Genomic DNA, 21,132 nt, shown 5'->3' with positions numbered 1-21,132 from the left:
GACAAGTTCATTCTGTTTAATTTCAGCTGTCAGGGGAACAAGTTTCTCCCGCTTCATAAAAACTCTGTAAAAAAGTCTGTAAAGGTCCAGCAGGAAACCAGGGGGGACGGTTTCTGGTTCTTTGGTCCTGCTGGACCTTCACAGACTCGGTTTGCTGTTCCTGCTCGTCACTGCAGCTGTACTGAGGGAGGGGGGTGATAGGCGGGGCTCCAGACATAGGAGGGGAGGGGGGGAGGGGGGAGGAGGACGCCGTCCTTCTGGCCCGCCCTCCGGCGATGTCGAGCTCCTCTGCGATGGCGGTTACCACGTGGTCGTTTATCCCCCACTGGTTGAGTCTCCTCTGCCGGGTCATCATCTGCTGGGCGTCTCTCTTCTCCAGCAGCGCTAGTGGCCGGCGGCTCCACGGCGAGTCCCCTGGCCGGCGGCTCCACAGCGAGTCCCCTGGCCGGCGGCGCCTGCCGCTCCACGGCGAGTCCCCTGGCCGGCGGCTCCACTCCGAGTCCCCTGGCCGGCGGCGCCTGCCGCTCCACCGCAAGTCCCCTGGCCGGCCGCTCCACAGCGAGTCCCCTGGCCGGCCGCTCCACAGCGAGTCCCCTGGCCGGCCGCTCCACAGCGAGTCCCCTGGCCGGCACCTCCTCTGGCTTGTCGATGCCGTTGTTGCTCCTCTTGGCGCCTCGCTGCAGGTCGTCCAGGTAGTTCTGCCTCTCGATGCGGTGACCTCTGCAGGAGTTAAACATCTCCAGCGCTGCCGCAGGATCCAGCCCGTCCACGTCTATGAGGTACCTGCAGACCAGATACCCGGTGCGGTTCAGGCCGTGGGTGCAGTGGACTCCGATGAGCTTGTCGTTGTCTCGGTTCTCCCTTAGGAAGCATCTCACCGCCCGTTTAAAGCTCAGGATGGCGGCACCGGAGGGAACGCGGCGACCCTCAGTGAGGATCTTGATGTAAGAGCAGGACTGCGGGACGTCGGCCAGACTGTAGTACCTCGTGGTGAAGGTGAGGTCGATGATCAGACCCAGCTCCTGGTTCTGACTCTCCACAGAGTCCAGCAGGTCCCAGAGACCGAAGGAGTCGGACTCTGAGACCTGACGGTTCAGAGACGGTTTTAAAGGCACTTTGAAGGCGATGAATCGAGTCCCCGGTATCCTCTGTCCCACAGGACGGTAGTCCAGCCAGCGGTCCGGTACCCCGTTCTTCTTCTTGTTATAATGAGGCATCTCAGCCGTCCTCTGATGTTTCTGCTCCCAGCTAAAACAGCACAGAGACATCTGTGAACGGATCTCAGTCACACCAAACTCCAGTCAAAAATCAAACATTTTAAGGACACCTCGCTGTTTTGTAAGTAGATCTGTCCCCGTTAGAACTTTTATCAAACTACTACAAATAACTACCAGCTAGTATTTATCTGAGTAACTGTCCCGTTTATCCTTCAGCAGAGTACAGGCTCTCTTTAAACTATCACCTTATCAATTCCACTGATACAAGTAAAATGTGATGTAAATTAATTTACTACATGTACTGCAGTACTGTTCTGAGGTACTTCTACTTCACTGCCTCGTCCTGCTGCTGGAGTTGCTGTTTACTTTGCAGATTATTTTATTTTAAATACAAAACATGAATTCACATTATTAATTATTAAAATATAAACACACATAGGCGTCATATAAGCAGGGGACGCAGGGGACGCAGGGGACGCTGGGTCACAGGGGACGCTGGGGACACAGGGGACGCTGGGTCGCAGGGGACGCTGGGTCACAGGGGACGCTGGGGACACAGGGGACGCTGGGTCGCAGGGGACGCAGGGGTCGCAGGGGACACTGGGTCGCAGGGGAAGCAGGGGTCGCTGGGGACGCTGGGTCGCAGGGGACGCTGGGGTCGCTGGGTCGCAGGGGACGCTGGGGACACAGGGGACGCTGGGTCGCAGGGGACGCAGGGGTCGCAGGGGACGCAGGGGTCGCAGGGGACGCTGGGTCACAGGGGACGCTGGGGTCGCTGGGTCGCAGGGGACGCTGGGGACACAGGGGACGCTGGGTCGCAGGGGACGCAGGGGTCGCAGGGGACGCAGGGGTCGCAGGGGACGCTGGGTCACAGGGGACGCTGGGGACACAGGGGACGCTGGGGACACAGGGGACGCAGGGGACGCTGGGTCGCAGGGGACGCTGGGTCACAGGGGACGCTGGGGACACAGGGGACGCTGGGTCGCAGGGGACGCAGGGGTCGCAGGGGACACTGGGTCGCAGGGGACGCAGGGGTCGCTGGGGACGCTGGGTCGCAGGGGACGCTGGGTCGCAGGGGACGCTGGGGACACAGGGGACGCTGGGTCGCAGGGGTCGCAGGGGACGCAGGGGTCGCAGGGGACGCTGGAGACACAGGGGACGCTGGGTCACAGGGGACGCTGGGTCACAGGGGACGCTGGGGACACAGGGGACGCAGGGGACGCTGGGGACGCAGGGGACGCAGGGGACGCTGGGGACGCTGGGTCGCAGGGGACGCTGGGGACGCTGGGTCGCAGGGGACGCTGTGTCGCAGGGGACGCTGGGTCGCAGGGGACGCTGTGTCGCAGGGGACGCTGGGTCGCAGGGGACGCAGGGGACGCTGTGTCGCAGGGGACGCTGGGTCGCAGGGGACGCTGGGTCGCAGGGGACGCAGGGGACGTGTCCCCACCACTTTTTTGAAGCATAATTTGTTACAAAACTTTCTTAAATATAGCTTGCAGTTAAATAACAAATGAAACTTTAGACCCAACAACGTGCAGCACCGATCAGAAACGTCACCAACTTCTTGACACGGTTTCTTTTTGGCCATGACGAAAGAGGAGCGAAGACTAAAAGTTCATCTGCAGGAGAAACAGACCTGAGAGCTGCTCTCACTGACATTAGATTAGATTCACCTTTGTGTTTCCGTTTACATAAATAAAAACATTTCCACCATAAACTGCTGCCCCCCCCCCCCCCCCTTAAAGCAATTGTAAGATCTTTTCGTCTCGTGAACCTGATATTGTGTATTGTGATGTCTCGCGAGCTGAGTGTCTGTCCCCACCGCCAAGTGACGCCATGTAAACACACAGTATGCAAAGTAGTAAAACTTCTCGTTTCTGTTGAAACGCTGCTATATTAATTAAACAGTCTGGAAGGCAAAACTGCAATAAGAACTTTAACTTTATTTTACTTCTTCCTGCACCGACAGGCAGATTTCAGTCCGGGATCTGCAGGATCACATGTCGCCTCGTATCTGAAGCAGCAGATAACTTCTAAACACTGAACCGCGTTACTTTTACGAGCTTTGCTTAAACGCCGGACTCACCGCAGCGCTTCCGCAGATGTTTACACGGAGTTTGGTGTTGACTTCGCACCTGGTGACGCTGTGACGCGCCTGCAGCTGCGTTTTCACGGCGGACAAACAAACAAACACGTTAAAAACTTCCCGAAAACAAACTCAAACCCCGCCAGTTACTCCACAAACCGTTTTAACGGGCGGTTAGCAGTTAGCATGCTAACGAGCCCGGAGACGCGTTCGCTGCTGATGACGTATCATCGCAGCGTAGGCAACGTCATTACGCAAAGACGCTGCAGCTTCGGGGATCCCGGAAGCGTCCTCGCTTTGTTTACGTTCTGCTCTTTGTTCGGTGGGAGTTCCGCCAAAATGTCCAAAAGACGGTCCAAAAGCAGCGAGAGCCGGAACCTGCGGGCCGCCGTGGAGCAGCAGCTGGCGGCGGCCGCGGAGGAGATCTTCTGCCTGCTGAAGGAGCGCCGGGAGGCGGCCGTGGAGGAGCTGAGAGACCTGGTCACGGAGCGGGTCACCGCGGCCGTGGACCGCATCCTCACCGTGTTCCAAGCGACCAGGGCGGCCGAGAGAGGACCGGAGGAGTCCGGTGAGAGTCACACAGAGGCGGCTTCTCCAGGGGCCGTTTTTCTGGTGTTTACTGTGAGGAGCAGTTCAAACTTTCTGTCAGCTGCAGGTCGAACATGTGATCAGCAGCCACGTCTCCCTTTATTATCTCTGAAGTCCTTCAGAAATGTTTCAGTCCGTTTATAATTATTCTAAAGATATTTAACAGTTTATCCAAACTCATCAGAGAGACATGAAGCTCAAAGTCTCCACGTCCCTGATGTGTTCTGGTGTCTTTAAAACTTTGGATGTGTTTCCTCACTGAGTTAAATCCAGTCTGATGAAGAGTTTCTGCCTCAGCATGGAGCAAAGAAACTATAACGTTTAAACCGTTTTCTCACACCTGATAACCTCAGAGCTTTTTGATGCTGTGGTCTTTCATAATTTAGTTTAAATACGGGGTTTCAGAACCGTCCCTGGTAAACAGTTCTGTAGATTCATGCTGCTTATTGAGATGCGCTACTTAGTGGTTCTGCAGAAGCGTGGTCTGTTTCCACGCCCATAAATCTGTGCAGCCTTGCTGTTGGGCACGTCGAGGCAGTGGCTGATCAACATCAGAAAGAAAGTCATTATTAGTCTCTCAGAATACGCTGCCTCTGAAATAATGTTATAATCAAAAAGAACAGCGGCTGTGCGGAGGCAGAGGAAACCGGATCAACGGTGCTGACTTGGTAAAGCGCTCTGGGATGGTATCGTGGCCGTTTCACAAAGTCCAAGGCCGCTGTTCTGCAAGAAGCCTGACGCGTGTCCATTTACGTCTCCAGGATTCCCCGATGTACATAAAAACCAAGAAGAGACGAGGTTTGAGTGAACCTTTTAATCCAGACTCCACTGAAGGCCCGGCACAGTCCACCAAAACTTACTCAAACCTATTTTGCAAAACACAGTCAAAAAACTTGTTTTCGATCCATGACTCTTGCCGATCTCTCGTAACCTCCCACATGTTCCATTTCTTTGTACTGCCCATGCGAATTTACTCAGTCACCCAATCAACACCTCTGCATGAGCCATGAACATTTAGCATGTGTTCACAGTTTAGCAATTTAGCTCTTACAGATGGAGCAGTTTCCAGAGACCACGTTACTGAGCATCTGCAGGCTGTTGTGGGGAAATCCCTGCTCGCCGGCTGCAGCGACGCGTTGACGCATGTTATGAAAATCAGTGTATTTGCTCCAGTAGCAGAGTTGTTAGATGAAGTACTTCCTGCGTGTAGACTCGGGCGTGACCATTCATTGAAAAGTAATTGAAACCGAAATTCAGAGCCTCTGACCGACGTAGTATCCTCATGTCGGTTAACTCGGTTATTTAATCCTGGTAGTACTGAGTGTGTTCATGCTACTTTCCCCTTGAAACACATGTGTGGTCACGTGACTCCGCCCCATCCAGCCCGCTCAGCTCAGGGAGATGTTAGCCAGCGCTAACCGCCTTCACTTTCCAGCAGTTGTGGAAACAACAGACAGACTTTATTAACGGACACACTGTGACCTACTCTGCACATTTACTGATGACTGACAACTTATTACTCGCTCGCTTTCAGTGTCACTTCCTGCCGCTCGCTCTCTGTCATTCGCTCGTCCACTCACTCGCTACGCACACACACACTGCACCTCAGTTCAAAGACCTGCGCTGCTCTCATGACGGCAGCTGTCACGTAGATGTGCTTTGATCAAAGAGGAGAGGAAGCTGGCAAAGCGTGATTTAGCGAGCTCACACAGAGTGGGGGGGGAACCGTGTCTGAAATGTGCACGTAAATATTACCTTATTAATTAACATTTAGATAATGGATCTGAGAGTAAACAAATCCAGCTTCAATAGTTACAGTAAACCTTGTCAGCGAATTATGAGGGAAAAAAAACAACAACTACAAATAACAACATTCAAAAGCAAAACAATCGTTTAATAATCGAGGTGAAAAGTTCAAGTAATCGTGATTTTGATTTTAGGTGAAATCGTCCAGCCCCAGACTGGATACGTGTAATGCAGGAAGAATACATGAATATAAATATAGTTTATAGCAGCATGAAGGACCTCGAAGCTTCACCTGAGCCTGCTGGACCAGAAACTACCTCCTGACTGAATGCAGGACCTCGATGTGGTCTGGTCCAGAGCTCTTTAAGACTGACAGTATTGCAGTAGTGATGTGAACATCACAATCGGAGGCTCACTTTGCGAGTCACACCGTCGGCTCCGGTCTTCACCGGAATGAGACGATCACAGTGAAACGACATATTTTACTGTTCTCCCTCTCTCCTGTCACTGTCAGAACTTCTTGGCCATTCATTCTTCTTCTGCTGCTGTTCTGCTTCTGTTAAACTCATATCTGTAGCTCATGGAATGACAGCCTGCTTCTCAACAGACGTCTAAACCATCAGCGTAACATGTAGCAGGTGGAAACGTGAAGCCGTTAGAGAGCTTACACCTTTAACGGAAACAACGAGCTCCAAAGTCTGATAGATTTACCGGTGTGACCTTCCTGGTACAAGAGAGGAAAGGAATAAAAGTGCTGACTGCCGTCACCTTTGAAGCGCTCGTTAAGCCCGAATGCGTCCGTTCCTTGATTACCTAACGTCCTTTAGTCTTTAAGGGTCCACCGATCAAAAGAATCAAAACAGCTTTTCATAAAATGAATCCAAGTTGTGAATCCTGTCGTGTGAAGTCCGTCGCTCTTTGTCTGCTAACTTCGCTCATCCTGCAGCCTGCTGTTGGCATGAAGTTACTTTAAAATAGAAGCGCATAAGCCGTCTGTCGGCGCTGGATCAAAGGAATGACGTTTATTTGATATTATTGGATAATTTTTATAAAAGTAATATTCTTTTATTTCTTTTTTCGTTTTGTGCAAAAGGAATTAAAGGCCGGTCCCAAATATAGGCCGGGTCAATTCAGTGGTTTTAGCAAATTAAAGCTCGGGCTATTATTCAGAGTTTTACGATAAATTCATACATTTGTGCCCACTTTAGTTATTTCTTTACAAATGTTCAATTCAATTCAATTCAATTTTATTTATATAGCGCCAAATCACAACAACAGTTATCTCACAGCGCTTTTCATAAAAGAGCAGGTCTAGACCGTACTCTGTGATGATATTTACAGAAGCCCAACAGTTCCCACCAAGAGCAGCACTAGGAGACAGAGGCAAGGAAAAACTTCCTTTGTTGGATGTTGGATGAAAGCATATGGTCTATTGGTACTGGTCATAATGAGTCGCGATTGTTGTCTGCAGGTCTGTTCCTTTTGTCGGGGTAAGGACGGCCACAGTGACGCACAGCCGATATCAGCTTTGGGAACCAGACAGAGGCTAAAACATTTTAAAACTACAAATCCCATAATGCATTTCGTCCCCCCCACTGGTAGTTCAGCGGATCACGATGCATTTCATCACAGCCACGTGTCGCATCCGGTCTTAAATGGTTAAAACGGTATCTCTACCTGATGTTCTCTGATGGATTCTTAGATGCGTCACGATGCAGACGTGAAGGATTCTGTCAGAAAGCGATTCACTAAATGTTCACTGATAACGAAATGTTGGTGGAATGAAAAAGGCGGAACCGCAGCTCCAGACAGTCTGTGGCGTGCACATATCAGAGACGTGACCCCCTGTACTCTGAATGTTTCTCACCATCATTAAAACCAATGTGTGCAGTTAATGAATGATTTTCACCTGCACACTGTGCAGCACGGCGACACTTAACGCTCGGCGGGCTTCAGAGGTTATCTCTGTGAAGGCTGAGCAGAACGCTAACGGCACGTTTTTTGGCTGCTGTTTAACGTTTACAGGAAGTACCTGTAATTATCCACGTGTCATTACTGCCTACTTTGTTGGATCTTACAAATACTTTGCTGTAAAAGTGGTTAGAGAAATCGAATGGCGAGGTGTCTACTGCTGTGGTTCTCAAACGGTTTCACGTCAAGGACCCCTAAACTGACACAGATTAGACCACGGACCCCCATTTGAGAATCCCTCTCTGACTGATGTAGCAGGTCATCACGTGTCTCACCGGCTGCGTCTGGTCGAGTCTCTTCAGGTCCGACACAGATGTGGCTTATGGGCAGATCTCTTTATCTAAGAAAGAACCTGCTTCACCTTCTCAGTCCGACTCTCAGAGGGTTTCACTGTCTAAAGACTCACGTTGTGTTTCTCTCTGTCTCTCAGTCCAGAGTCTCTCTGATGGGAAACACCTGCAGCAGAACATCTCTGACGACCGACCAGGTCTGAAGGAACCTCAGCCCGGCACTTCCTCCAGACCAGAGGACGTTTCAGAACCCGACCACCGGCCGGCCTCTCCGGACGACCCGGACGGTGACGAGGAAGATGACGATAACGACCAAGAGGCGGCGCCTCACTGCTGCAGAGTGTGCGGGAAGTCCTTCGACAGGAAAGGCTTTTTGATGAAACACGTGGAGAAACACTTGAAGGAGGCGGAGTCTCTGTGCGGGCTGTGCGGCGAGCGTTTACAATCCAGTGACGGTCTGAGGCTGCACCTTCAAACGCACCGTGACAGCAGCCGGACCTGCGACGTCTGCGGCAAGAAGTTCCCCTCCATCCGAGCTCAGGAGACGCACCTGAGGCTGCACACCGGAGAGAAACCGTTCAGCTGCCACTTCTGCGGCAAAGGCTTCAACCAGAAGGGCAACATGGTGACGCACATGAGGATCCACACGGCGGAGAAGCCGTTCAGGTGCAGCGTCTGCCACAAAGAGTTCAGCCACGCCGGCTCTCTGGAGCGACACATGAAGAACCACAACGGACAGACGCCCTTCAGCTGCAAAGTCTGCGGCAAAGGCTTCAGCAAGAGCGCCGAGCTGAGGCGACACGTCCGGAGCCACGAGTCCGACAGCACGCCTCAGACCAGGGGCAGACGCAGGAAACCGAGTCTGACTCCTTCTCACTGCTGCAAGGTCTGCGGCAACGCCTTCCACAACAAAGGGAACTTTGTGCGGCACGCAGAGACTCATTTAAACGCTCCCGACTGTCGCTGTGGCGTCTGCGGTGAGCAGTCCGAGACCTCGGAGAGTCTGCAGCTTCACATCCAGAGCCACAGAGAAACCAGCAGGATCTGCGACATCTGCGGCATCAGCTTCAGGGACATGGAGATCCACATGAGGACGCACACCGGCCAGAAACCCTTCAGGTGCAAAGACTGCAACAAGGACTTCCCCAGGAAAGGTTCCCTGGAGAGACACATGAAGCTGCACGCCGGCGAGAGGCCCTACATCTGCGAGTTCTGTGGGAAGACTTTCATCGAAAACACGGTTCTGAAGAGACACATCAAGAGCCACACGGGAGGGAAGCCGAGGATCTACTCCTGCGACGTCTGCGGCAAAAAGTTCACCATGAGCCAGCACCTGGACGTGCACAAGAGGATCCACACCGGGGAGAAACCGTACACCTGCAGGGTCTGCGGGAAGAACTTCCGGCAGATCGGCAACCTGGACTCCCACATGAGGATCCACACGGGCGAGAAGCCGTTCATCTGCAGCCTCTGTGGGAAGAGGTTCCGCCAGAAGATCTCGCTGGAGACGCACGAGAGATTCCACAAGAAGGAGAAGCAGTTCAGCTGCCAGCTCTGCAGCAAAGGCTTCGTCCAGAAGATCGACCTGAAGAGACACATGCTGACGCACACCGGGGAAAAACCGTACAGCTGCCTGGTCTGCGGGAAGAGGTACCAGGAGAAACGCTCGGTGGACTCGCACATGAAGGTTCACACCGTAGAACGGGCCGCCAAAGATTCAGCTGTGACCCCGAACATGAAACGACAGGAAGGAGTTCAAGCAGACTTCATCCAGCTGTGACCTGCAGAGGAACACCTGAACTGGGACTCTTTGACTAATCTGGTCCCGGGGACCAGCTGAGTTCCCCTGAAGGAACTGGCTCTGGGGGAAGGGATCAGGCGCTGAACTTCTCCAACTGGTCAAACACAAAGCTCAGACAGAAGCTCTGAGGTTGGCTGCATCTCTGATGGATTTTAGATTTCTAACTTCACTTCCTGTGGTCAGATTCTGCTGCCTGACCATGTGACGGCGTTCAGATACAAACAGATCAGCTGGCAGACGGCCGGCCAGATCTTCACCGCGGTCGGTGAGAAGACTTGAAATCCACAGGTGATGCAGCGGAGAGAGAACAGCGGCAGTGACGTCACTTCCTGTCGTACAGCAGTAACGTTAGTGTAAAAGTCTGACGGACAGCGTGGCGAACATGTCTGAAAGGGCTCCTGATCCTGGTTCATGTGGTCTAACAGGACCCCTCCTGTGTTGGGAACTGGTTCACGTGTTTGGTTTGAGTCGACCTGCTGTGTGAATCAGAACCAACGTGTGAAGAAGCCTCATGTTTCATTTAAAGAGCACAGAGACACATTTTACTGTTTTTGGTTTTCAGAGTTTCCCGCTCTGCTGCTTCCTCTTCTAAGACTCTGAGGGACCTGAAGAGACTGATTCCTGCTGGGTGCAGGATTTCAGCTGCTCAACATGTCGGGGTCTGATTTTATTATATTACTGGTCACTAAATCCAAAATGGCCGCCGTATAATTAATCCGTTTGAACAGCTGATCAGGGTCGTTGTGCTGTTTTTAATTAAATATGAGTTTCCATGTTTTCACATCCTCACAGTTTCTTTCGGTTTGCTTTTACACAGCGTGCCGACTTTCTTTAATCGGGGTTGTGATGATCAGCAGCGAGTGAAATGATCAGTTAATTAATGCAGAAATCAATCACCTGCACATGTTGTTATTGATGTAATGAAGCAGGATCAGAGGCGTCCGCTGCAGCTCAGGTAGTTTCACTTTTCAGATCTGAACAATAAAGAATGTGTTTTTAAAGTGGAACCAGCTTCCTGTTTCCTGTAAAAACAAACCGACAATAAAGCGTTTCAGAGTCAGTTTGAACTCCTGCTGTCGTTACTTCAAATGATCCGACGGGCTGTGCTGATTATTACCTCGATCAGTCGGGTAAGAAAAACCCAACCACCTGTTTTTACGCCTTCAGAAACTGGATCCGTCTGAAGGACGTTTAAAGAGTCACCTTTAAAGTCCTTTAAAAGGCGGGTTCACACCTGACGGAACCAGAACCAGACGGTCCAGAAGCGTTCAACAAAAGCCAGGTGGAGTTAACAGCGTTTGATTGTTGGCGAGGGCGGATATATGAAGTCCTGTCGCTGAAGACGATTCAGACACCTGAGGGTCCGAAGGAGGCGGACTGAACCGCTGTGAAAAACTCATTGGACCATAAGTATTTTCATTATCGATTAGTTGTTTGTTCTGTAATACAAACGTCTTGTTTTGTCCCAAAGATCTTCAGAGGATCAAAGAAACCAGAAAACATTCACATTTAAGAAGCTGGAATCAGAATGTGGATGTTTTTTTCTTTAAAAAGGCTCAAACCAATAATCAGTTACCAGAACAGTTGAATTAACAACTAATCGACTAATCGTTGCAGCTCTGTTGGACTCGTAGAGAACGAGGCCTGTTAACGCTTTGTGTCAGCAGAGATTCCTTCTGATCAGTGATTGATTGGGACGCGTCTCTGGATTATTGGTCAAACAGTCTGCAGGTAAATTTAAATAGAAACGTCCAAACGTTGCTGCTTCACCCGTCACCAGACCAGGAACCGATTTAACCAATGAAATGACACACACAGCGGTAGCTTCCTGTTGTTGGTTCAGTCGGTGTTCTCACCTGAAACCAAATCTGCCCTCCTACATGTTCTGTCAGTAATAAGATACATACGCTGACGATGATGTGCTCTTGTACAGTGAGGATAATGCTCCGTGTGCATCGGTTATTTTTGGCCAATGTGTTGCAGCCTTCAGCAACATCGTTAATTCATTTGACTTCAGTCACAGATGCTTGATGAACTCTTCAGTGGCAAGAAAAAGCTGCCAAATGAGGCTGGGAGGAAGTTTAACCGTAGCTGTGGGTTAAACGTTGTTTTTGATGGTAATTAAAGGGAATCGTGTCGTACAGGCAGGTGGTGAGGGGCCGGGCTCTGTGGTGGACGAGGCTGGTGTTTGAAGACATTAAGCTGTTCAATTACAACAGGCTTACCTAACATTTTACATGGAAGTGTTCAAAGCTGTTGGGGACGGCCAGCTATTTTCTCCTCTTTCCAGGAAAAACGTTAAAATAACAAACCCAAAATGAAACAGGAAGAACTCCTCAACCTTCTAGCCTAGATGCAGAATTCTGGTTTCCTTTGAAAGCTTTTTTAAATTAACATATTTATTTTACCATTACAGACTAAATGGAGATGCAATAAAGAAACATGATATTTTCATCCTGGCCTGGTAAAAAAAAGCTATATTTTAATGCAATCAATCATCAGACCATCAGCAGATATATATATATATAATATATTTTAATACACCTGGAAGGCAACTGTAGCTGTAAATTTGATGAAAAGAAACTAAAATACAGTTTTCAATAACAATATTTTCAAAATACACCAGGCGACCGTCCATATTTACTGTTTACATGTTGTCTTATCTTTAAAACACTATTTCTGTCCAAACAACCACGTTCCAAATAACATAAAGCTGAAATATTGATAAAAACATTCCTGGCTGTGTTTTTGGTCACAGGAATGTTGATGAATATTCATGAATATTCAGGCCTGTAGCTTGATGGAAGGGGGGGGTGCATGTAGCTCCTACTGGTCGACCACCAGACTGCGAAAAAGAGCGGTTAAGAGGTTGAACACGTGACCCGGTGAGAGTTCGGCTGCTGTTCTCCCTCCGGTCCAGCAGGGTTCGCTGTTCGCTTCCCTCAGCGAAGCGTCGTCGACGCGGAACTCCGCTCCGTGTTTACGTCCCCGCTCTTTGTCCGCAGAAAGCAGTAAAATGTGCGCCGTGCAGCTGCTGCGGGTGTCGGTCCACGAGCGGATCAGCGCCGCCGCTGAAGACGTTCTGCTGCGGGTGGAAACGGGAGAAGAACCGGCGGAAGTCCCGGCGCTGAGAGCGCTGCTCACCGAGCGGCTCGCGGCGGCCGCGGAGGAGATCGTCGGTGTGTTCGAGGAAACCGTGGCGGAGTACGAAGCCAGAGCTGAGCGGGCAGAGCGGGAGGTCTGCCGCCAGAGGAGGCTGCTGGAGGCCGTGCTGAAGCCCGAAGTCCGGCTGCACAGAGCAGGTCAGTCCCGGAGGAAACCCCGGACATGCTAACGCTAGCTGCCAGCTTCCCCCCCAACATCCAGGTTTCCACTAAAACACGGAACTTTTTCTGAGGTTTTCTGACTCAGTCTGAGAGAAAGTGATAAAAACTACAAGTTCTGGCTTTGAACTGTGAAAACATCTTAATTTAAACTGAAATAAAACAACAAATACTTTGTTAGCGGGTAGAAACCACAACTCCCATGAGCCTTAGAGCCTCAGCAGCGCCAGCAAAGCCTTCTGGGAGCTGTAGTTTTATCCTGCGCTCTAATAACCTGAATGATCACACGGTGTAATGTTTCATTAACTCTGTGAGACCTGGAGGAAAATGTAATAAAACATTCAAACGGAAATTATAATTAAATGTCTGGAAACAGACAAATAAAACAAAATAAAATGTTTAATAATTAATTGATGTGTGACAGTTACTGACATGAAATGAGTCTATTTGATAAAGTCAGACTACAGAGTCCTGCGTTAAATATTATAATTAATATTAACTCTGATCCATAAAGTCTGAGTAAACGATAATGACCCCTCCAACACAGAGAACTCTTACAAACAGGGTTCCTACATTCATGAGAACCCTGGAAAAGTCATGTGAAATATAACAGTAACATTTTCCAGGCCTGGAGGTTTTAAACATCACCTTCAGTTTCTTAAATCACGCAAAATATAAATCAATCATAAGAGTGTAAATCCTGCAGACAGAGCTCAGGGTACAGACATAATACCTGCAGACAGAGTTCAGGGCTGCAGACAGTTAAGCGGAACTCAGCCTCTCAGGTTTGATCCATCAGATAATCATGAGAAAACAGTTTTTCTTAAAGAAATAAATAACGTACTGAGTTTGTTTTGGATGATATTTGGTCCTGCTGCTGTCGTGATGTTTCGCTGATCATCAGGACAGTGACCTGGACAGGATTTAGCCGCCCTGACAGTTTTCCTCCTAACGGCAGGAAACCCATTAATTAACCTCAGACTCATTAGAGGTGAAAAGTTTGGACATTTATCTGTAGAAATAAAACCAGGCAACACGAGAGCCGCCTTGAAACGTCTCCTCGTCGGATGAAGTTTCCTTTCCTAACCTCGGCTGCTCCTTCCTGTCTGTGAAAGAACCTCTCAGGATGCTCAGGAGGACGCTTCTTACTTTCTCTAAACTGAACTAATGTTGAGGAACTTCCAGTCTGAAGCGCAGATGTTTGGTAACCTGCTTCACTTCTGTGGCTTTATTAGCCGACACACCGACTCCACAGGTCACTGGAACAGTTACTTCGCTAATCGTATCAACAAAACAATGATTCATTCAAACAACAAAGAACTGATTCAGTTTCTTCTAATAACATTTTAAAGATTTTAATTTACATTTTCTGATGAGATTTTTACTCAGAACTCAGAAGTAGTGTAAGCATCAGTCATATAACTAATTACTCTCAAATGAAGTAACTAGTGATCTATAACGGATTACATTTTGGAAGTAACTTGACCAACACTGCTCGTCATGATACAGAAAATACAAGACAAGCTGAAAATATCTACATTTCTACCCTAAATGTACCGAATTATGTCAAACTGAAACTTCCTATTCATGTGAAGTTCCTGCAAAACGCCTCTTCAGGCAGATCCACAGTAAACTGAATCTAGTTCTTGACACATCTGGAGCATCTTTCTGGTTTTGGGCTTCTCTGAAAGAAACTGATTAATATCAGTTTAAACACACTGAAACTGATGGATTGAAAATGTTTGCTAACAAATGCCTGCAGACAGCTACAGCTGGGAAACACTGCAGGGCCGCAGCAGAAATCTTTACCTAGAACAAGTTTAAACTTCACACCAACACCATGAAAAATGACTCAGCGTGTTTTTTCTAAATCAGCCCCGCCCCCTGGCGGCAGGCGGGCGGCGGCTGCTGCGTCGCTCCGTATCAGCAGGCAGCTCCACGCAGACGTGCGTTTCTGCTGGTAGATCATGAACTTCCTCCTTAAAGCTGGATGTCGTTATTTGCAGAATCTTATTGGCTACAGGAAGCGCCAGTCGTCGGCTCTATTGGCTCGGCCTACCCGGGAAATAACGGGGGCCGGCCCTTCCTCGCAGCGCCGGCTCTCGTTGGCCGCTGTAGGCTGTGAAAAGGACACGTGAGCTCCTATTGGCTCGGATCAGCCGTCAGCGGAAAGGTCAGAGTTCAGCCGCTAATCTGAATACAAGCTGTCGTAGCCGTTTACATTCAGATCAGAGTTATTCCGGTTATAAAGACAAACGAGCCGCGTCTGCCGGTGAATCTGAAGCGGTGCGGCAGCCGTCCCTGAGGATTTACTGATGGAATCATGTGTTTTGGACTAAATGTTTTACTGGACTGGATCGTCTGGACCTTTGACAACGTTTCTGTTGGAATATAATCGCTGGCTGGATTAAGTTACTGTGAGGCTTCACAGGGGAGTCGCCTCACTTTTGCCGTCCCGGCTGGTCTGACAGAGGCGCTGATTGGACCCGCTGTGGTGACCGTATCACGAGGATTTTAGCTTTCAGACGGTGGATCGTATGAGCATGAAGTTAAAACAGCAGCTTTATGCACAGACCGAGAGCTGCAGGCCGCTGGAATCTAAAGAGGTTAAATAATCTAAAGAGTGTAATGAAATGCAATAAAACTGATTTACAGGTTTATAAATAAATTATATTTACATCTTATTATATTCCTGCTGTATCTAATTTATGTAATTTTACACATTTTGAACGTCATGTTACAGCAAAATAATTTATGAAATATTAAGTAATTATACAATAAATCAATCCGGTAAACTTTCACAAACAAAATGTTTTTCTAACCATAACTTTTCAAAATGAACAAACATCTTTATTAGAGCTGCACGATTTGGAGAAAAAGTCATAGTACGATTATAACGGAACAAACGGTACTACGAGTCTACTCGCTTAATTATCAAGGAATGCACGAAATACTGACATTTTGAAATGTGTGTTTCTCAACTTGAACAAAGTTAAACAATAACAAAGAAAACGGATGTAAAACAGAACAAAGGGAGCGTGTTGCTCTGCAGAGGAGGCGGCTGGAAGCAGCAAATATTGGCCCACCGGCTCAGTATATATCTGTCTGGAGGAGGAACTGTACACGAGTGTTAGTATAATGTTTTAGTTAATAGTACACTGTTTGTATAACAAACTTTTAACTTTTTACCACTAGTTGAACATTAAATCCAGTTCCAGCTGTTTCATTTCTGTGGGTTGTTTTTATCCATTAAATCCTTCTGCAGGAAAAAGGTTATGGTATGTTGTTGTCTTAAAAGTTACTGGCACACTGCTCATGAAACATTTGTCTGATTGCACGTTGGCTTTTCTGTTTTTAGAGGCACATGCGAGAGCCCGGTGTGGGCGGGGCTAATGAGCAGCGCACACAGAGAAGAGAGCGCCACACACTTTTACTGTTTTATTAAATTGCACACTTTTTACATTGTGATTAGATTAATCGTGCAGCCCTAACTTTATGGAAGATGTCTGAAGGCCCCCTGCTGGATGATCTGTGCACTGATGGATCACGCTGACGATGAAGCAGCGTGGAGAACCTGAAACTGTTCACCTGCTCCACCTCAGCTCCTCTGGTGTGGACGGGACTGAGAGTCGGCTGACGTTGAGCAGCAGGTCTTTCTCTCTGCAAGAAGAGGATTGATTTTCTCCAGATATAGAAGAGGAAGTAGAAATGATCAGCAGAACAGAGGCTTCTGTCTGTCACACTGCTGAACTCTGCTAGCATGTGAGCTACACATGGACAACACGTACCAGCGCTTTGAAAAGGGACCATGTGCACTGATCACATTCAAAACGAGTTGGCCACAGGCTAGTTTTTATCAGCAGTCCCTTTGCCTGATGTTGTTGGGCATCCTGAAATAATAAAACTAAAACAATAGTTAACATGATGAGACCAGCATGTTGGTTTTCGATAAGCAAGTTCTTAATATAACCCTGAAATGAGAAACTGAAGGGGCGGTGCTACCTACAGATGTGATGCTCTGAAGGAACGTCCTGGTTACTTGGATCACGATTCATTTTCGTGTTGGTTTTAAGTCTATTTTGCAAGTTATTGGTTAATCCAGTGTCCAACGTAAGTTCCCCCCCAGCAGATCAGAGTTTTACTGGCCCGGGGGGAAAAAGGAAAATAACACTTTATTAGTCGTGTTATGGAAGCCCTAAGCTGCAGCCATCGATTCAATCTTTATTTTACTCCGTTTTCCCGTGATAACGGGATCATTATCTCATGATGAATTTCGAGGTGGTTTTAGTGTCACTGATTGGCTCAGTGAGTAAGCTACATGACTTGTAGTCTCAAGATTGGGAGTTCGATCCTCATGGAAGACAAACTTTAAAAAAAATCTTTTTCATATTTCTCTCCAACAAAGTTGTTATGAAGATGATTCACATGCTCACAATTAATCACGTGCTGGAGTGTGTGCATCCCGGCGATTGGTCATTCACATTCATCAACCTGGACTTCATTTCCCATCATGCCCAGGCAGAGGAAATTCATCCGCTTCCCATTCAGGGGAATCTATTTAACTACACATTTCCTAGAAGAGAATGATTAAAAAACACACAAAAGAAGAAGAAAAAACTTCTGCGCCCACTATGCTAAATGCTGACTCAGCAAATTGACACGAAGGTTATCGGAAAGAAACGCACCTGCCGATCACTGTATTCAGCTATGGTTAATTATCTCAAGATCGCAACATAATTATCCTGTTACCACGGGAAAACGGAGTAAAATAAAAATATGAATCGATGGCCGCTTAGGGCTTCCGTATTGTATAAACATTCATTCAAACAACAAATAACACAACAGAGGTGTGAACACAAACAGGTGCTCCGAGCTCCCAGTCCGGGCTGAGTCACGTCACCTGCTGCACGGCTAATGAGCTTATGAGATTACAGCAGCTAGTTAGCCACGGTTAGCAGTTACTTTAGCAATAAGTAACGCTGTCTGTAAATCAGCAAACTCCCTAAATGACATAATATAGGGTTGAGGTACAGCTGGGTGACATGGCAAACTTTAGATTTGACTGAGAAAACAAATGTGGATGCGGGAATGAGCCATAGAACTAAAACTGATGAGCATTGTAGCACGATGCTAACGATCATGGAGACATTTTAATTCATGGCACACCCCTAACCTCTGCTTCACTTTCAGTGCAGAGTTACAGCAGCATCGCCGCAGAGACATGGATCAGTCAGTGTGTAAATCAGGAAAGCAAAAATGTATCCCATAATCCCTTTGTGTCTGTGTTTCAGGGAGTCCTGCAGACATCCAGAAGCTGTCGGCGAGAAAAGAAGAGGTTCCCCCTGAGCAGCAGGAGTGGAGCCCCAGTCTGGACCAGGAGGACCCACCAGAGCCCCCACACATTAAGAAGAAGTGGAGCCCGAGTCTGGACCAGGAGGACCCATCAGAGCTGCCACACATTAAAGAGGAACAGGAGGAACTCTGGACCAGTCAGGAGGGAGAGCAGCTTCCAGGACTGGAGGAGGCTGATATCACCAAGTTCACATTCACTCCTGTCCCTGTGAAGAGTGAAGACGATGATGAAGAGAAACCTCAGTCCTCACAGCTTCATCAGAGCCAGACTGAACAGATGGAAGCTGATGGAGAGGACTGTGAAGGACCAGAACCAGCCAGGAACTCTGATCCAGATCAACTTTTACAACCAGTTAGTGACGACAATTCTCTGGACTCGACTGAAACTGACGACAGTGATTGTGATTGGACACAAACAAACGCCCAGTCAGGTACAGAGGCTCAGAGGAACAGTGAAGCCCCTGAAAGTGATACTGGATCGCCAGCAAAGGAGCGACCCTTCCCGTGCTCGTATTGTGGTAAAAGATTTAGCCTTAAGGGGAATTTGAACAGACACATAAGAGACCACACGGGCGAGAGACCGTTTCCCTGCACAGGTTGTGACAAGTCATTTAAAGACAGCGGATCTTTAACGGCCCACATGAGGTGTCACACCGGAGAGCAGCCGTACAGCTGCTTATTCTGTGGGAAGAACTTCAGCGGGAGGGGAAACATGACCCGGCACATGAGGATCCACACCGGAGAGAAGCCGTTCACCTGCTCGGTGTGCAGCAAGAGCTTTCACGTGAAAGAGCACCTGAACAGACACATGAAGTACCACACGGGAGAAAAACCCTTCAGCTGCACCGTCTGCGGGAAAGGCTGCGCTCAGAAAACAGACCTGAAGAAACACATGAGGGTCCACACGGGCGAGAAACCGTTCAGCTGTCCCTTCTGCGGAAAGTGCTGCTCTGAAAAAGGAGACCTGACCAAACACATGAGGGTCCACACGGGAGAGAAACCCTTCAGCTGCAACGTCTGCGGTAAGAGCTGCGCCCAGAAGGGGAGCCTGAAGATCCACATGAGGGTCCACACGGGAGAGAAACCCTTCAGCTGCTCGGTCTGCAGCAAACGTTTCACCGTTACAGGACATCTGAAGAGACACATGAAGCTGCACGCGGCCGAGCCGGCGGATTCAGCCAAGGAGCAACAGGAAGCTGACGGCGCCGAACCTCCGAACACATCGTGATGTTGTGCAGTCAGGAGGACAGATGAGCCGGCGGCGGGGGAGACATGTTTATCAGGCCAGGAACGTACCTCCAGCTGTTCTACACGAACCGCCACCCGTGATTTAACTGATCAGACAGGTGGTCTAACAACCACAGCCAGACCAGCTCCGCCTTCGCCATGACGCCCAGTGCCGACACGATCCTTCAGAGACCGTCTGGGTAACAAGTCGTGTTCTGTCACCCCACCTGAGCGCGGGTCTCTGCCTGTACCCTTCCCCTGGTAACTCCATGTTTCACGTCACGACACTATAAACTGTGGGTAATTCCCTCAGGCAGTCTGCAGAGATGCGGACTTAAAGAAAGTGTGCAATAAAGGCTCAGGGCCCTCACACACCGGACGATCTGTCTGTGAGTCCAGAGACCGGGATTCAGCCAAAGACTGGAGACGAGTGCTGCTACTGTTCCCACGTCAGTCCCTTCTGTCGCGTCGGGCCCCGCAGGGCGTCGGCTGCTCGTTGCCTTTCAGCAGAGTCACGTGATGCTGCTCAACAAAAAGACAAAAGAAACGGCTGCAGGACCTGAAGAAGAGCAGCCGATTGACTCCAACCCAAAGAGAAGATCGTCTCTTGGTAGGGTTGGGTATCAAGAACCGGTTCTGAGTTGGAACGGTTACAAATTTCCGGGACCCGTTTGTTTGGATTCTCGGTTCCTAACTTTATGCATATTTCAGCTCGTGACCGACCTGCAGTGAGTCAAAGTGTCTCTTATCTGCCTGGCCAACAGGCGACCGGGCGTCACCCGTTGCTTATTAATGATTCCAACCAGGGACGTCACGATACCAGAAATGTAGTAGTCGATACCAGTGAAATTACAGTTGAGTTGGGATCGACCGATATCTGGAGCCGATGTAACGGGTACTGAGTTAGAATTCAGAGGTCCACATCTAAACGACTAAACGACTTGCGTTATCATTCAGTGCCATAACGTTTATTTTAATCACCAACGGACTGTCAAATCAAATATCAAATAATATTTCATAATAAATAACTACTCTAATAATAAATTCTACCTTTAAGTAAACTAAAATAAATCGCTTATGTTTTAGAAAAAATTAAATAATAAGCGTAGCCTGAAGTGATGAAGTTCAGTCATCTTTTATAATAAACACTCAACGCATCATAACACAACAGCTGTAAAGCCTCCTCTTCTCTTTCCTTCCCTCTCATAGAGCTTCCTCTTCACTACTTTCTCTTGTTCGGTGAGAAACGTGAGCTCTAGTTCCTCCTGCCAGCTGGATTGGAGATCTGAGAGATTCTGGTTCTGAACGGCCCGTGGGAGGAACGTACATGTGAGAATCTACAGTCTTGATTAAAAGCCATGTGAAGTCTCTTTTTCCTCTTCCTCTCCTCAGTTCGTGTGTGTTTCCAAAACGTCTCTGGTGAATCTCACGGACTCGACTCGTAAGCATCGGAATGCACAGATTTGATTGGCTGAGCAGCGTCACATGAGACGATTGGAGCGCACGCGATTGGTCTGTGAGTTTCCTGGGC

The 21,132-nt window shown here is 48.7% G+C and overlaps 3 protein-coding genes across 5 annotated transcripts; 2 read left to right on the top strand and 1 right to left on the bottom strand.

Moving 5' to 3' along the window:
• On the bottom strand, positions 1-3,550 carry LOC119906916 (RNA/RNP complex-1-interacting phosphatase-like). 3 transcript variants are annotated; one of them, XM_038724375.1, is made up of 3 exons: positions 3,463-3,550; positions 622-1,248; positions 1-567 (listed from the first exon to the last, which is right to left on the bottom strand). In XM_038724375.1, the coding sequence occupies exons 1-3, from the start codon at positions 3,489-3,491 to the stop codon at positions 168-170; spliced, it is 1,056 nt and encodes a 351-aa protein (XP_038580303.1). In that variant the 5' UTR covers positions 3,492-3,550; the 3' UTR covers positions 1-167. The 3 variants fall into 3 exon arrangements, with proteins under 3 accessions (XP_038580303.1, XP_038580302.1, XP_038580304.1); XM_038724374.1 differs by having other exon boundaries at positions 1-1,248; XM_038724376.1 differs by lacking the exon at positions 3,463-3,550 and adding an exon at positions 3,304-3,451 and having other exon boundaries at positions 1-1,248.
• On the top strand, positions 3,459-10,759 carry LOC119906899 (zinc finger protein 260-like). The gene is made up of 2 exons (XM_038724345.1): positions 3,459-3,871; positions 8,039-10,759. The coding sequence occupies exons 1-2, from the start codon at positions 3,490-3,492 to the stop codon at positions 9,676-9,678; spliced, it is 2,022 nt and encodes a 673-aa protein (XP_038580273.1). The 5' UTR covers positions 3,459-3,489; the 3' UTR covers positions 9,679-10,759.
• Positions 10,760-18,509: 7,750 nt separating this feature from the next.
• LOC119906920 (gastrula zinc finger protein XlCGF8.2DB-like) lies at positions 18,510-21,071 on the top strand. The gene has a single exon (XM_038724380.1). It carries the CDS (start codon positions 18,652-18,654, stop codon positions 19,600-19,602), a length of 951 nt encoding a protein of 316 aa, XP_038580308.1. The 5' UTR covers positions 18,510-18,651; the 3' UTR covers positions 19,603-21,071.
• The last annotated feature ends 61 nt before the right edge of the window (positions 21,072-21,132 follow it).

The sequence above is a fragment of the Micropterus salmoides genome, unplaced genomic scaffold (assembly GCF_014851395.1).
Source record: "Micropterus salmoides isolate LMB-PRFRI ecotype aquatic unplaced genomic scaffold, ASM1485139v1 Ms_hic_scaffold_17, whole genome shotgun sequence".
NCBI lineage: Eukaryota > Metazoa > Chordata > Actinopteri > Centrarchiformes > Centrarchidae > Micropterus > Micropterus salmoides.
The sequence above is the reverse complement of the archived record's forward strand: the minus strand, read 5'-3'. Positions and strand labels throughout refer to the sequence as shown.